We start from the raw sequence: 18,444 nt of genomic DNA on the forward strand, positions 1-18,444 counted from the left end.
TGATTTTCTAAAGAGGTGTAAACAACTATATATCATGGAAGCCCAAGCCGCAATCTGGACAAATGCTTAAACCACCTCACACGCAGGAAGAAAGACCCAAAGAAAGTCTATACTATAGTTGATGAGGAGTCTTGGGGATTATTGTTTTCTGATGACATTGTAATCTCACCAGAAAATTATGAGCTAATCTGTGAGTAATCAGGATTTTTCTGTTGTAGATTGAGGGTATCGGATTTAGTATCAAGACTCGTGACAAAAAAGATGACAATTGTGACGACAGTGATTTTAAAAGTGACGACAATGATTTTAAAAGTGAACACAGTGATTTTAAAAGTGAGAGACAGTGATTTTAAGGGTGACGACAGTGATTTTAAAAGTGACGACAGTGATTTTAAAAGTGACGACAGTGATTTTAAAAGTGACGACAGTGATTTTAAAAGTGACGACAGGGATTTTAAAAGTGACGACAGTGATTTTAAAAGAGACGACAGTGATTTTAAAAGTGACGACAGTGATTTTAAAAGTGACAGCAGTGATTTTAAAAGTGACGACAGTGATTTTAAAGGGGACGACAGTGATTTTAAAAGTGACGATAATGATTTTAAAAGTGACGACAGTGATTTTAAAAGTGACGACAGTGATTTTAAAAGTGACGACAGTGATTTTAAAAGTGACGACAGTGATTTTAAAAGTGACGACAGTGATTTTAAAGGTGACAACAGTGATTTTAAAGGTGACGACAGTGATTTTAAAAATGACGACAGTGATTTTAAAAGAGACGACAGTGATTTTAAAAGTGATTATTCTGACTACAACTTCATGTGGTAGAACCCCTTTTATTATAGTTCTGGACTGAGTAGGTCTACAAAAACACAAATTACATCAAATTGAAACTTGACAATATTGATATTATTGTGATTTACATCACTTCAATAGTGTAAGTTGCCCTTTAATTAATAAGCTGATCTTGGAAACTCAGCTAAATAAATTTCAGGAGAAGTTCAATTATGGAACTTTCATTGCTTGGCAGCTGCGATAAACAAAATGACTAATTCAAATATGACAAGCATGTCACAAAAATTCCCTTCTATAACTTAGTGTTTGATTCTGTAGTTACAAACATATTAGGAGACAGTTTATTGACCCCCTACTCTCTACTCCCTCTGAAATGAAAGTTTTTGTTTCTCTATATATATATAAAACTGTATAGATTGTTTGTTTCATAAAATTTATACACAAACCATGGCTTTTGTTTGATGCTGAAAATTAACCTGTAGCAGATCTGTGCAAACTTTTTTTTTAGTTTCTGTTTTTCGTCTTCTTGTCAATAAGACTTTTCTGTTTATGGCATTATGCAAAAGAGGTTTAGTGCTGTGTCGAGTGCGACTAATGTCTTATAACTGCATAAACAATATACAACTAGGTAAAACTGTATAGTGGATGGTCTAAAATTATTTCTGCTAAAGCTAGTTAAAAAGTGAGAAACAATCGAGAATTATGTGTTCTTGTGAGTTTACTAGTTCATAATTTCATACCAGTTTACATAGTTCATAGTTTACATGAAATTTACATGACTCAAATCTGTCACTATCTCCTACAACTACCTCCAGCAGTCCAAGTTGTAATGTTTTTTAATACAACTGCCACTGTCACGACTTCTTGCTATCACTATTATATAATCACAAAATCTAAAATGCGATGTAATATTGCAATTAGAGTATTTGAAATAAATTAATCAATTCAACTTATTAGAGTTCATCAACTCCAGTAAGCCATGCTAGATTTTAACACGCACTCAAGTATACGGTGTCACGCGTCATGAGTTTTCTTCATAAACGCACGAGTGATGTCACTGAATTGAAATCATCATTACTCAACATGCACTTTTTAGAATTTTAACAAATAGTATGAATGATGTGACCTGTACTCTTTTTTGTCACCAATTTAAAATTTCTGGTTTACTTATGATAAAAACTATGATGTCACCCTTTCCACATATGTCGTCACTCGTGTCAGTTTGTTTGTTTGATTCGTGCATCATCACTAAATTATACAAGATAAATATTTTGCGACTACATATGCTAATCATAAGACGAATATTTTTATTATGAATGCAAAATCTGTTGACTAAATCTAACATGGCTGATGAATGGACAGAGATGCTAAATTATCCTTGACTGAATGTGCGTGTGAGCGATCTCTCGGAGATTTAGTAGGATTGTTTGCTTAGCAGAGGCTGTGCAGGGTTCGTTACACAATGTATATATGATCTTAGCTGAACATGTCTGGGTCTAGTAGCATAAGAACCTCGATGACTGGAGATATGCCCAGTTTCAGCTAAAAGCGTAAGATGTCATTCCTGTCACCATTAGTGGCCTTTATTTGGAATCAAACCATAATCTGCTGTTTGCAGGTAAGCGTCTTAAGACGTCCAGGCCATGGCTGTCCTCTGCGTGCATTCTATAGTTTGAGGCCAAAAGGAAGTAGTAGCCTGTTTAAACAGTCTCGATGTTCTTTTGACTAAATTTAATTTTACTGACAATTTATGCATTGCAAAACAGAAAATAAACTTAATTTATTTTTCAAACTTGAAAAGTTATAAGTAAAACATTTAAACTTGAAACTATTCCTCTGAAAAGCATAAACAGCCAGTGCTATATTTTTTTAATGAGTAATTTTAATAAAACTATCAAGTTACGTCATTAGCTTCCTTAGCAACTACTGCTGCCTCAAGAAAAAGCAGAAAAAGGTGTGCTATGAGGTAAGTCGTGCTATGGGTTAATTCGTCCCAATGCAAATGTCAATAGCGCAGGTTAATTTGCCAGAGTTCTTTCTGTGTTGAGGAACAGGGTATAGCTCTCGTCTTGCTACACACATCTTTATTGGCACAAAGCTCGTGAGTGATTATCAAATATTATATTTTTGGGCTTACAAATATATTTTAAGATAAACTTGAACATAATTTGCTTTTCTGTAAGTAAAATGCTGAATATTAGCGCATATATTTAGGTAACCATTATAAATATTTATATAATTGAGAGCATTGTTCTAATTTGTTCTGTTTTACTAGAAGTATAGTTTTTTTGCTAAACCCTGTTTTGATTAAGGTGTGCCAGCTCGATCGAGGTAAGTTGTGCCATGTCCCAAGTAACCCTATGATACATCAAGGCAGTAAAAATAATAAGGTTTTTGTATTTTAATATAAAAAATTTCTTGCACTTATAATAGAAAAACTGAAAAAGGCTCTACATCAGAAGGAAATTTTATCTAAGCAGCAACTCTTGTCAGTGAAAAAAATATGAGCATCAGATCTGCAGCAGAAATGTGAAATAGATAAATGTTGGCAAAACACCTGACAGCAGAAAAAAGCGTTAGTTGCATATATAAAGAAACTGCTGCTACTCATCAAGTGTTTAAGCATGAACAGACAACTCAACTTGTGAAGCATAATTATTCGTACACTGACATACCGCTTTCATGGGCTAAAATCTGAAAAATTGTGAAAACTGGCATTTGATTTTGCAAACGCAAAAGAAATCAAAACTTCATCTAGTTGGCCAAAAATCAGGTCGCAATTATTGAAAGATGAACTTGCACAAGATTTGAGTCAATTTTATCAGAAAGTATCAGTATTTTTTTATCGTTTGCAATTTTGTTGATGTTTGAGGTGATCTGATTGCCAAGTAGTTTCAAGTTTAGAATAGGCAAAACTCTAGTATGATTAAAACGCTCAGAACACGCGAATGCGCAATTATGACACCTATAATAGTTGTAATGAGATTGACAGAAACTAGGCGTGTGATGCTGCAACTTGATTTGTCAACTTGCAACAAATTTTTCAAAGGTTTGTCTGATATAATGCTTAGGTATGGCTTTACAGCAGGCTTTATATTTAACATTGACCAAATAGGAATTTCGATAGTGCAGGATCCTGACACAATCTTTGCGGAGAGCGGTGTAAATCTAGTAGGTTCCGCAACACAGCCAGAAAGAGGTGAACTGGTTGCGCAGTAAATGCAGCAGGAAATCACCTTCCTCTATTTTATATTTTTCCCATGTGTCTATGAAAAAATCCTTTTTCAATAATGCTGCTCCAGGGGCTACCAGTGTTGCTTCCAAAGCAGGATCTATGAGCAGTGACATCTTTGCAGAAAGATTTCTCCCTTTCTGTATACAAAATACTCACTGCTCTCCCGCCAACCCTGCTTAGCTAATTCTTGACAACCCACAATTTTCAACACAGTTATGCTGCTGTAGCTTTAGGTAAAGAGTCTGGTATTCACTTGCTAGTTCTTCTACCACTCGACCTTCTGACAGATGTGTGTTTGGTGCACTAAAGACGTACTGACATAAATCACTAGGTGATTAGATGAGAAGCAATCCGACCGGAATGTCACAATTATGAGATGGCTTAATTATTTGTTCAACCGTTTATGCTAAGCATGACGCCAGAGAGCATTACTTCCGAATTCCGCTGAACTCAAATATTTCTTTTAAATTCGACAAATTTTTTAAAGCCATGAATGTACTGCAGTGATAGTAACAAACCAGCTTCTGTTGAAAGATGATGCAGTTGGATCAAGCAACTCTACTGGTAAAAAAAGAGACTATTGCTGAGACACCTCAAATTTAAATAAATCTAAGACTAAAGTGGCCCTAGTTGTGGCATAACTCTAGAACAAATTATTCTTTTTCTTAAGTCAGAACTGCAAAAGCAATTACATAGAAGAAAAGTTGAGCTTGTAATGGTGACTGACACATCTAACAAAAATCACATAAAAAGAACAATAAAATAAAAATAAGAAGATATGGCGGTGCCTATAACTAAAACTGCTTTAGAAAATGGAGGTCTTTAAGAAATTGCGATGAAGGAAGATCACAAATTAGCGGTTGGCTCGCGTGTCTTAGCGAAACATGAAACAGAAACATGAAACAGAAAGATGATCTCACATATCCTATGAAACAGAGAGAGGACCCCACATATACTATGAAACAGAGAAATGATCCCACATATACTATGATACAGAGAGACAATTACACATATACTATGAAACAGAGAAATGATCCCACATATACGTTGCAACAGAGAGACGATCTCACATATCCTATGAATCAGAGAGGCGACCCCATATATACTATGAAACAGATAAACGATCCCACATATACTTTGCAACAGAGAGACGATCCCACATATACTATGATACAGAGAGACGATTACACATATACTATGAAACAGAGAGACGATCCCAAATATACTATGAAACAGAGAGACGATGCCACATATACTATGAAACAGAGAAACGATCCCACATATACTTTGCAACAGAGAGACGATCTCACATATCCTATGAATCAGATAGACGACCCCATATATACTATGAAACAGAGAAATGATCCCACATATACTATGATACAGAGAGACAATTACACATATACTATGAAACAGAGAAATGATCCCACATATACGTTGCAACAGAGAGACGATCTCACATATCCTATGAATCAGAGAGGCGACCCCATATATACTATGAAACAGATAAACGATCCCACATATACTTTGCAACAGAGAGACGATCCCACATATACTATGATACAGAGAGACGATTACACATATACTATGAAACAGAGAGACGATCCCAAATATACTATGAAACAGAGAGACGATGCCACATATACTATGCAGGCACACTTCAGCTAAGAAAGTGTGATACCATCTATACATGTTGACAATCAGCCTGCTTTCTGACTGAAGATGATACTAATATGGTTACACAAGGATATAATTTTATTATAATGGCCACCTAAAATGATAGCTGGCCTAAAAAGATCTTTAAGTCATATGTGGTGTCGATATAAGTGGCTTTATAATTAAGCAAGCAAGCAAACATTTTTGATGCTATTGTATGTTATCTGAAAATCTAAGTCATGTTTTTTTTACTAAGATTATCTATATATATTAAATCGATCGTTTGATTGTCGCTATATGTCCAGTTAATGGCGATTGATTAATACGCACACTTGCACACTTGCACACTTGCAGTTCAATGCGCTGTGAGAGATCATAATGTGAAAGGATTATATGCACAATTATTCCAAAGCGTGACAATGTGGTTTAGTGCGCATGGTTTAGTGGTAGTACGTGACGCTTGTTATCACATGCATTCATTTGAATGTATGGGTTCGATTCCTGAAAGATGCAATCTTTTTTTCCAATGCGGTTAGCTGGCTTCGGGCAAACATGGCTCTTATTATAGTAAAGATTTAAACTAGCTTAAGTTACTAGCTTAAGTTACCCAAATTCATTGGGCAAAGAAACTTAGCCAATGGCAACTACATTACCTGTCACTGTTTATAAGCTGTTTAAAATCTTGAGCAAATGTGTAGTATAATAAATGTTTTTCAAGAATCTGATTTAACTTTGCCTCAAGCTTTTGAATATTTGAATTATGCAGTAGCTGGAGACACACGGAAGCAAGCAAATGCTTTCATTTGAAAGTTAGAATGGTAAATGACGTATATGTAGATTAAAAATATTTTTTCTATAGAAAAACTTTTTTATCACCCTTGCACTGCTAGGCATTCAGTAGCATGTCATAAGGTTGGGTTAGAAAATAAATACATTTTAAAATGTTCACACGCGCGTTAAATTGCAGATTTCTCATCTGGCACAACTTGCTCTAGTCTATTTTTCTGTGTTGCACAAGCTAACACCCTTTACAAATAGGCTAAGTTGGGCCACAAGCTAACATTCCTCACAAATGGGGTAAATTTGGTCACAAGCTAACACCCCTCACAAACAGTAAGCGTGGCCACTAATAAACTGTTACAAAAATGTAAATTATACAAAATACTTTGTTAGCAATCACTAATGTTTTTGTTATGAAGCTTTGCAAGGAAATATGTACAGTGGCAATGATTCTTAGTAAAGTATATTCAATATTTAGTTTATAATTCTAATTCAACGTATAGTAAGCTGTTATTAGCTGTCTTATTTTTGGAATTGAAATGGCCCAAATGCTTTAAAGCCCTTCAACATGATTTGTACTAATTCATTGGCTTGTTTAGTTGCTGTTATTACCATTAGAAAGTAAATCTATTTCGTTTATCTTTAAATCTGTTCATTATTTTTTTATCTTTCAAATTATAAGGTAAATTAAACATGCATGTAGTTACTCTAATATAAATTTAAACAGCATGTTGTCAATCCCTAGATAAACACTTTGGTAATACAAAAAAAGTTTCAAATTACTTCATAGCAAAGTTGTGTGTGGATGTTGCCATTGCGGTGCATAGTAATCATCTGGTAATCACATGGTCATTACATGGTGATCACATGGCAATTACATGGTGATCACATGGTAATCAAATGAGACAGAGTTAAAATCAATCTCAAAATCAATACAGCTGCTAATCTTTCACAACTTTTTAGACCATTCACAAATAGAAAAGCGACCTTTATTTTATTACTAGTTCATCTTTGATAGGGCAATGTGTGGCGCACTTGTCTGCAAAAACTGTGAATATTGTGTAATTATTATGCTCATTGCCAGTCGACTCAACCATAGAAGGAGTTACCTTTCTCCTTGTTCATCAATTGCATCGCATCATCATTGCATCATGCACAGTGATTTGAGACAGGTTGTGTGACACGTGCATCAGCTATTTACAGTTTGCTCCGCTTTGGGTGCTATTGGCTGGTGCGAGTTGGCCAGACTTGTTAACCAGTAGTGTGTAATTCAGGGCTGGTCGTCGACCTATGAACTCTGTTTTAGCAGACGATAGCCTATTAGCAAGCTCAGTCGAATAAAGTTTGAACCAGAATGCTTTACTTGCAGCTGATAATGTATTAGTTGCCCAAAGAATTCTTATTGTACGAAATCTCAAAGTTATATACCAGGAGCAAAAGGTACTAGCTATGTACTTTCACATCATATTTTTAATTTGTTTGAATTTGTTCTTTGATTTGCTTATAGTTATACTGCTCACACCTGCTAATGTTGCTATTAGTTCATATAGTTTGGAACTTTTGTATTGATTACTTGCATTTGTTTTTAGATTTCAGGTGTTGTGGTTCAAAGTCAAAGTCTATAAAGTTTATTACAACCACACACATCAGTGAAGTCATAACCACTCTTAATTTCAATATCCTAGCAATGTTTCCACAATGCTAAAATAACTTTTTGCCAAATTATTTTAGAGATTATTTTTGCCTCGAAAGCATTAATTTAAAGAAATAGCCAATAAACAGCAAAACATTGTTTATTTCATTAAATAAGCCTTTTTCTTATTTGAGTTTGCGTACTCTTTTTTTATCTTAACAGAGAATTTTACTTCCATCAACTTCTAAAACATTTATTTAAAATATCAATCAATCTATGTACTTCCAGTCAGATTTCATCTGATTTTAACGAAAAAGCTCCCTAGCACCCTACATTTGCGTAATTTTCCTTTTTAGCAAAGGATTTCATTTCTGCTATTGTATAAAGGATTGATAACAATCTATGTCAAAGCATGATTACAGTCGTTCAACTCTACAAATAGTATATTCCTTGAATAATAAATCATAAATTAAATACCTCAAATACCAGTTTGTTTGTCAATACTATTTTGGCTACATTTAATAATTTGCTTTCGTATCTGCTCACTATATCTAGCACAATCCTTTTTAAAAAACCTATTTAAACTTCTTTTATCTTTCAAATGTGTTATCATTTTATGGTTGCCTTCATTTAAATTTTTCTTTTCAAGCATAACCTTGCAAAACATTTTTAACAAATGAGATTATCCCAATAAATGAATAGGCAGATGCGACTACTCAAGCTATCCATCATATTAGTTAACTAGATTCTATGCGCTTTGGTTTCAATAGTTGCACCACATGACTGTCATGTTAGTTAACTACATGACAGTTAACTTAGGTGACACTGAATTCATCTCTGCACACCGTACAGTAGGCAATACCACCACTGCATCAATACTCCTTACTACACATTAGAAAATAGTTGTACTGCATGTATACTGCATTCTGCGCATTAGTAAAAGTATGCAATGCAATTGTACTGAATGGCTGTGACATGCTTACTAAGTACCGCTGCTGCACTACTAATGCAACTATGCAAATATTTACTGCAATCTATGTATTTTACATGTAGGCATAATTGAGTACTTATCAATGTGTAGTTACGATTTTTTCGTAATGATCCCTAACAAGTCTGGAGCCGGTGTACACCAGCCATACATATTAAGCCACTATGTAAGAGCTAAAAAGTTGGCCACTATTATCAAGTTGTGGCAGCAGCAATAGAATGGGTTTGTCTAAAAAAGTAGTAGTACTAAACTGTCATGTGAAATTGATGACTTTGATATGTGGTAATATATCCATCCATTTGGTAGACAACTTCTACACCAGAAGTCAGCTGATGTGTTTGATAGTTGTAATATTTATTTGCTTAGAAATTCTAGTTGAATGGAAGGAAAATATGATAATAGACAGCATGAATATATATTGTTGTTGTTGTATAAGAAATTAGAATGAGGTTAGAACTCATCTATTAACTAAAAAGATTGAAAAATATTGAATCAAGTCTACTTTTGTGTAACATATTAGGAGTGAAAGTTATGATGCAATCACAAACCTACTAAAAGTTGGTAGAAAGGTAATCATCAGGCAATGAATAAATGATAAAAACTGGAACTATTGCTATGGTGAAGAAAACTTAAATCCTTCATTCAATAAGTAGCTGTTTGAGCCACGAAAAGCAAACTACTTGCAACAATAAAAATAGACAGTAAAAGTTAGTAAATCTGATAAGCGGAGAGGTCTTCAAGAGGGACAGTTTCTTTAATGTGAGCAATGAGCTGCTCTTTAAAGGCATCATCTGCCAGGTCTCCTTGTTCCAGAGTTTCCTTACCATCCCTCTTTAGTACCAGGTGCAACTGAAGTATCTACGATAGACAATAATTGACTTCTCATTTTTTACAAGACAATTACAGGTTTCCAACTGACTTCAACTTATGTGAAATGAAAACACTGAAAAGAATTTTCAACTTTTTGGAGTTAAACAACTTTTTTAACTGAAAAAGTTTTTAGTTAAAAAAGTTTTCAACTGAAAAAACTTTTCAGTTAAAAATTTTTTTAACTGAAAAAGTTTTCAACTGAAAAGTTTTTTTAACTGGAAACTTTTAACTGAAAATTTTCAGTTATAAGTTTTCAGTTAAAAGAAACTGAAAACATTTCAGTTTCTTCTAACTGAAAAGTTTTCAGTTTACTTAACAAATGTTATCACTAGCTCCTTTAACAATGTTCTACCTATTAATCTAATATCCGTTTGTTCAACAAAGAAAACTATTTTAGACACCATGTCAAAGGATTAATTTGACTTGCTAACTGACCATTTTATGATTTTTGTATGGCATAATTTGTAAAACATTTCCGTTTAAAATGAAATTGTTGCTAATAAGATAATGAAAAATGCTGCCAGACATAGAAATACATTTGAAATAATTGAGAGCTTGAACTATATAGATTCTTTTAAGTTAGGTAGGCCTCTTATACAGCCGCTTTATCACCCTTGTAAAAATAAAAAATGACAAATCATGAGAAAAGTTGAAACAGCTGCAGTCACTTTTGAATGTAAGTTTTTTAGTTTTATAAAATATTTAGTTATTGTAGTATGAAATCACAATTATAAAATTGCATTACGGTTTTATGAGTAAAGGTAAAATTGTATTTAGTTCTATTTCAGCAAAAACCTGTAAAAACAGATATTTTTCACACAAAGGTGAGTATTAGTTTGCAAGATAAGACAATTCCTTGCTTAAAGAACTCACCAGTTTGACCGAATTCTTACAACAATGTATCACATTTTGTGAAAGAAAAACGCTTCAAAAACATAGTACATAAAAATAGTAAATAAAGCATCAAATAAATATTTATGTGCCAGCAGTATTGTTTTATTAAAAAAAAGAATGTGGCCAAAAAAAGACCTCGTTGTTTTCTAAAACGGGCTCATTCAAAGCCAATTACTTAGTAAAGAAGAATTGACTTCTTTACTAAAAAGTCAATTCTGAGAAACCTTATAGAATGACTTTTTCTCCCCTAATTAAACTGAAAGGAAATCTATGTTAATCATCCAGAAATAGTTCTAAATCATTGCGTATTCTACATGAAAACCAGTGTACAATACTATGGACACCGTAAAACCTCCAATTGAATACCAAGGCGTTTTATTTTTCAACTTTCCTTTATAGTGGCGGTCAATTGGAAAAGACGTTCAAATAAAAGCTGGCGGTGTATTTTTCAAATGGTTCATTGGAATTTTGGGAAGATAAATTGAGCCCTATTACGAGCGAAGCGAATGCCGCCTATATTTTGCTCATTTTTCCGGTGGAGTGATATTAATTCTTTTGGATGCAATAAATCTGCTAACTTACCTCCAACTTGTCAATGATCTTTTGATAAATATCCTTTGAAAAACCGAGAAATATCTCTACCAGTTGATATCTACATGTATAACTTGTAATTAACCTGCGATAATATTATAGCCTGTGTCCTTCTTTGCAATTTGTTGGCATTTTCAATTTTTATTTCATTCTAAATTTGAAGACATATTTTGGTTTTATATCTATTTTTAACAATGTTCACTGCACTCATTGATATGTTTGCTACAGTTTGCAGCCAAAACTAGCTTTTTATGTGCAATGGAAGTGGAGTTATGAGCATCGATCTACAGTAAACCGTGTTAAGATAGCGGCAAGGATGCTATTAAATAACATGCTATAAATCTGCATAGCTATAAGTTACATAATGATAATCTATCAAATGATACAGATATATATTCATGAACAAGTGAAATTTACGAACCATACTTATATTACATGCAAAAACAAAAATTAACGTTTTTAAAACAAAAAATATTTCCATCGTTTGCTTGGATAGCTGCATTCTGATTGTTGCTTTTGATGAAACGAACATCTTCTAGTTGTCCAATACCTTACACAATATTTTTTGGCCTCAACTCTTCTTCTGCACTGCTGAACTAGTCAATATTAGAGTCCAAACAATATTTTGACAGAGCAAAACTTTTACGCGTTGCATTAAGCACAAATGCAATACGTAAAAGTTCGCTCGCTAAACGTAACCTTTGGCCCAAAACTTGCAAACCATTTTTATATATGTAAATGTACCTCGATGTATCGGGACCGCGTTAAACAAAGAACCACTATTAGCCTGAGACAGTAACTATTTCTATAGCGTTGCTTTAAAAGTTGATCTAAAATTGAAAATTTAAATCGTTTTTATGTAGGCCACTTCGAAGTAGGAAGACCGCGTTAAACAAGAAACTACTATTAGCCTGAGACAGATACTAATTATTTTTATGGTGCTGCTTTCTAAGTTCATCTACAACGTAAATTTAAATCGTGTTTTTTATATAGGTATGTACTTCGAAGTATCAAGACCGCGTTAAACAAGGAACTACAATTAGCCTGAGACTGTTATTGATTATTTCTATGGTGTTGCTTTCAAAGTTTTAACGAGAAAAAGCGAAAAGCTTTGGAGTTGTACAACGAGAGAATTGATTGCTATTAATGTAAACAATTCATTATTAATACGATTTCGTGGACAATTTTCTACGAATCCCTTGATATTATGGGTTCATAAAAGATTAAAGATTGTTAAAGTGGCATTTAAATGGAGGTGGCATTCAAATAGAGGGTAGTGCTCCATTTTTCAATCCTTTCGTTTCCAAACATTTCAAAGAAAAAGCTGTAAAGCTTTGGAGTTAAAAAACGTACATTGATATGCCATAACAGTGGCTGCTATACGGAAGTACCGTGTTCCTGAATAGTATTCGCACTGTTCATTAAAACGTTTTAAAGTCTTCAAGTCAGATTGTAAACCACATTAGAGAAAAATCTGAAGACAAAGAATTGGATTTCGACCATAGGCCCTACTGATTTTGAATTGGATAGTAGTTTTGATGATTGTGACGATCGATCTTTTCAGGTACACCAGAACTAAAACTATGGCAACAAATACAGTAACAACAAAATAATTAATTGTTATTGATGTAACCAAGTCATTATTAGTACTATTATTTTAGTACATTGTACCATTTGTTTTAGTTGTTCAAATGTACTGTTTGTAGGTTCATAAGGATCAAAGTGGCGGTCAAATAAATGTCGCATTCAATTAAAGGGTGCCGTTGTATTTCTCCACCTTTTGCATGTAGTTCTATTAGAGGTAGCATTCAAATAGAGGTGTTACGGTATATATATATATAAATATATATACAGAAATATGTATACATATAAATATACATATTTACGCATACGTATATATACATTAATGCCAATATACATACACATCAATATACCACATGTATAAATCTCAGTTGTTGTGTGTTGATCTTTTGTCTATCTATCATCGCCATGCCCAGATATAGCGATTAAGTTTTACGAATGAAAAATCTGCTTATCAAAGGATTTGATCTCAGAACCTTCATGTCTGCCAACCAATGACTTTTTCACTGCACTAGGATGTCCAATTGACCGTGTTGATGAATGATTGGCATGACATCCATTATGTCGCAAAACGACGTTGCGTTGCGTCACACATAAACATTACCAGCTGGCCTCACTAGATGAATGCCTGCCGTTACAGAGGTAATGAAAACAGCTTACAAATAGTTGTAACTAATGTAGTGTAAAGGTAATGTAGTAGGTAAGGTAATGTATTGTTTATAAGTGGTTTTTTTGACCCGTGCAATGCAGGGCATTAAGCTAGTGTATATATGTACATGTGTATATATACAAACATATATATATAGATGTATATATGTGTGTATATATACATGCATATATAAGTATATAGATGTATATTTACATACATGTATACATATATATATCTTTACATATTTATATAAATTTAAGAGGTTATTTGTTTGTCTGTCATATGACCAGTCTATAGCGATCGATTAAAATATGCATGCTGCACGTTAACAAGTTTGCCAGTAACAAAGCAGTATTGCCATTATACTTCGCAAGTACAAAGTTATTGTTGTTTTTTGAATTTCATATGTGTTTGCTAAGTTCTGCCTGATTTTGTTTACTTTTCTGGTTGAACAAAGCTGTATTGCTGATCGCTGTTGTATCTGAATTTGAATTCTGTTGCGAATAATCCAATATACATGTATGGTTCGTCTTTCATATCAGCTTAATTTGCTACTTCAACTTGGTAAAATATGTTTTTGGTGATGGACTGATGGTTGTCTAGTGGGCATTTGTCTTTTTGTCTGCAATTACATTTTCTGTTGGGTGCATTCAGTTTTTCGTGGTCGAGTTTATTATTCTGTGCGTTTACTAAGCTTTTTATATTCGGCACACATGATTAGCTAATTTAGGGGTGTATTTTTTGAAAATTTCGTTCAAGGAGTATTCTTTGGGAAAGCGTCTGGTAACAATTTGAATGTATTTCTTTCCTATGTTGATAGCGACACTTGAGTTGTATTATAGGGGTTGTACCAAATTGTCTACTGTGTTTTTTGTTTGTTATTGTTGCTTATGTTGCGCATTGCAGTTTACGGTTATAGCTACTCTTTTTTAGTGCATCATGGTGCAGCTGTTTCATTTTGCCAAATTTTTGTTTGTTCGATGAGTGTGCTTATCCGTTTATGTTTATAGGAATGTTGTCAATGACAGACTTATGGTGGTTGTTTGGTTTATGTACATATAGTATTCTAATGCCTGGTTTTAAGTAGAGACTGTGTGTGCCTGTTGTCAAATTAAATGTTACATCTAGAACGTTAACGATTTATTTGTTTGCTTCAATTACGAGTTTTAGGTTGTGGTCTCTAAAGATTTTACAGATTAACTTTGTTTTTTCTACTGGTTGCGGGGTTCCTTCACAAATTGTCAGTCCGCCATCGCTGTATAAGCAGGTACTTTTTGTTTGCTCATCTGGTAATAGTGAAAGTAAGTATATTTCGAATAGCTTGCATTTTTCTGCTCCATCAAAGCTGCCCATAGTCCATTACTATGTAGGAGTTATCTTTTTGGGTATTTCATAAACACCTCCCCACACTGTGGCATCTTGCAAAAACCATCAGTCACAGCCTGACGAGCGCCATGCGCAAGACAATGTTGTAGCTGCCATGAGAAAATTTGATTTAAAAATAGTTCAATTTTGATATACAGTGAAACCTCGGTTCTCGAACGCTTCGGTTCTTGACCAACTCGGTTTTCGACCCAAAAATTTGAGTTTTGTTCGTCTCTGAACTCGAACATAAATTAATTTCTCGACCAAACCGGAGCATGCATATTGGAATTAAACGTTCGGAACAGCTTTGGAAAGAGCATGGAAACATTCTTTACCATGGCTCCAAAACATAGGAAGACGCTAAGGAAAAACAAAAAATTGTTTGCCAAAATATTAAATTTAAAAAGAAATTTATAGCTAGATATGAATCTGGTGTGCGTGTATCTGTGTTGGCTAAGGAGTTTGGCATGGCAAAATCGACTATAAGTACCATCATAAAACCTCGTAAACCATCGTATTTTCTTTTTTGCATGATGTTTGATGTAACTGATCTGTTGCATTTTTTGCTGTTTTATTCTTCATTTCTGCAATTTTTGGTATTGTATCTTAACCTTTAATGTTTTAAGAGCAAAACATTTGAAATTCTTTCTTTTTGTTTTATTTTTTCATCATAAATAGAAAATCTTTTACTAAAATTAAACACGATCTATATCTACCCGTTTTTATTTATAGTACGCAGTATACAGTACAATTTATGGTGTAAAATGCTAAAAAACACTTTACCAAAGTTGTTTTCTTGACTTGGAACGGATTAAAATTTGCATACATTAATTCTAATGGGAAAAGTTGTTTTCTGGATCATTTTCTGGAAAAATTGGACCTCAAACAATTAGGTTTTTGAACAACCTTCTGGAACGGATTATGTTCGAGAACCGAGATTTCGCTGTACACAACTCATAGCGTTTAGAGTTCTCTTTTCAACTTAATTTCTTTGAAATGTCATGTATATATATATGCTAGATGGCATATATATGTATACTAGCCGAATGCTCAGCGTCGCTTGGGTAATAATATAATTACCCAATGAATTTGAATAACTTACCTTGTAGGCTATTAGTCTCAATCTTTACTAAAACGATATCGTGTTTGAAGCCAGCTTAATAGTCGTCATGTTATGCGTAACGATAAACTGTGCTAGTTAATAACCCTAAGCGCTGAAAGTGTGAGTATTTTAACCGATGTGATGAATATCTTCACTGTTATTGATATAGTGAAGCATGTATTGATGCATAGTCTAGATGCATAATCCAACAGACTATGCATATATTGATGCGAAGTCTATTGAATAAGCTCACTGCCTCCAGAACTAGAGGTTTAGAGATCAAATCCTCTGCATAGTTGACTTTCCATTGCGAGATTTTAATCGTTATAACTGGACACAGGGATGACAGATAAAAAGACAAACATTGAGCATATATATAATTGTCTAAAATAAGCATAAGATACAGATGAGTGTACAGCGGTATGAATATAACAAACCTCCATTAGAGAAAGCACCTCCAATTTATTTGCATTGACCTTGGCTGTCAAGTACTCTGTGTAGTGCCTGATACACATGCTATTCTCCACTTCCTCTTCATCACACATAAATTTATCATCTACATAAAGAAAAAATTGTCTGCAAAACTTATTCCTTGACACTATACAGCAAAAATGAAAAAGCATCTTACACTCCATAGTTGGAGAATATCTGTCTATATCTCTTTTTATTTAACTTTTATACTCAGTTTTCTGTTTAAACATCAACTTTTCCATCACTCTTCTCTCAACTATATTCCTAGTTTAACCAACTTATTGGCTCAAGTACCAAGTATACAATAAATAAAATTATTCTTTTTCCGAATTAAACTCAACATAAGACTGCTCTGGCTCCAGAAAGGGTCTTTTGTAACCTGGACCTTGTCAACATTTCAACTCCATGCTACACTCAACTAAAGATTTTGAGTGGAAGTAATTTACGCCTATTTAGTTTTTAAATAACTATTATCAATGTCTGTTAGTTGTCTGTGTATATCTCATCATACTGTTTTGTCCTTCCAAGTGGATCAAGTCTAGAAAGGCATAGTACCATCACATAGGAACCAATAAACAAGCTTGGCTAGACAGTACTGAGAGATAAATTTTCAATCAGTATCATAGACTGTCGCGTGTAAGTCAAGTTTAAAATGCAAATAAAATGTTACCAAACTAAGGGATCGGCTTATACGCGCTTAACTTGGATCACACTCAAACAAAATGACATTATAGTAACTTAATTCCAACAACTACGACTCTAGCTATGCTGCTGGTAGTGTTTTGCTTACCTTTTGAACTTTTTCGCTACTACCGTGGCTAACAAGTTCAGCAGGTTCTAAATAAGCAGAGTTATCACTACTATTATAGCTTACAGCATTATCATTACGACTACAAATAAATTATCAATGTCACTAGTGGTGTGTAATCGTGTTTTGAGGTCTTATGTAGCCTAACGATGTCTAAGGCAATGGTGAGACAAGTCAAGGTAAGTGATGCTTTTGCCATGGTATTAAAGCTATCAGATTAACAGCTTTATTGGCTTCTCGGTGCCATGACATATAAGCTAAACGACAACTCACGGATCAGCTCATTCTACAGTGTCGTATCAAGGTATGTACCTGCATGTTATTTAACATGGCATCGTAGGCACGATTCTGTGTTGTTACATTAATTAATTGAGGGGTGTTATTATTAGAGTTGCCCCGATTTTAATATCGGAATCGGTATCGGTGCCGATATGGGTGTTAAGTATCTGAATCGGTATCGGCCGATCTTTTCTTAAAAAATCGGAAACTTCAGATACTTTTTACAGATAAACTATTTAGCAGAAACCTGTATTTTAGCCTGCTACACTAATAAAAAAATCATCAGCATGCAAGTTTCTTACTTTTACCTAATGAATTCCGGGCCTGTCACACAATCTATTTCATGTCTATAGCCTAATAAACATCAACACAGCTGAGGAATCTTTTGGCTTTAGTCAGGACGTAATCACCAAGTGCAGTATTTCACAATTACCGCAATATGATTTATTGCAGCCAATCACGAACAAAAGCACAATGATGGGAAACAAGAATGCGGTGTAATATTTCTATGTACTAGCATTACGAAAGTAATTTGAGCAGTCGATGCATCAAGTTATCTATCTCTCTTGATCCTGATAATATGATGTATCGTTTGCATCGCATAAAATAACCTCAGTAGCCTATCGGCATTTAGCCTGACCTCCATCATCTGTGGCAAGTGATTCCTTCTTCTGTACGACAAGCTACATCGATAGTGATGGAAGATAAAGACGTCTCACTGTGATAATTGAATCATTAACGGTAATT

General features: G+C 33.9%; 1 protein-coding gene and 1 long non-coding RNA gene across 2 annotated transcripts; one reads left to right on the plus strand and one right to left on the minus strand.

The window, feature by feature from the left end:
* The first annotated feature begins 4,927 nt into the window (after nt 1-4,927).
* LOC137407067 (adhesive plaque matrix protein-like) lies at nt 4,928-5,698 on the plus strand. Its single transcript, XM_068093673.1, has one exon. It carries the CDS (start codon nt 4,928-4,930, stop codon nt 5,696-5,698), a length of 771 nt encoding a protein of 256 aa, XP_067949774.1.
* Nucleotides 5,699-9,422: 3,724 nt separating this feature from the next.
* LOC137406489 (uncharacterized) lies at nt 9,423-16,695 on the minus strand. Its single transcript, XR_010979883.1, has 2 exons — nt 16,577-16,695; nt 9,423-9,945 (listed from the first exon to the last, which is right to left on the minus strand). It is a non-coding gene; the product is annotated as an uncharacterized lncRNA (long non-coding RNA).
* Nucleotides 16,696-18,444: the final 1,749 nt, after the last annotated feature.

This window comes from Watersipora subatra, chromosome 10, assembly GCF_963576615.1.
Source record: "Watersipora subatra chromosome 10, tzWatSuba1.1, whole genome shotgun sequence".
Lineage (NCBI taxonomy): Eukaryota > Metazoa > Bryozoa > Gymnolaemata > Cheilostomatida > Watersiporidae > Watersipora > Watersipora subatra.

Coding starts and splice junctions, on each gene's coding strand:
- LOC137407067 (XM_068093673.1), top strand. CDS start 4,928: ATGAAACAGAAAGATGATCTCACATATCCTATGAAACAGAGAGAGGAC.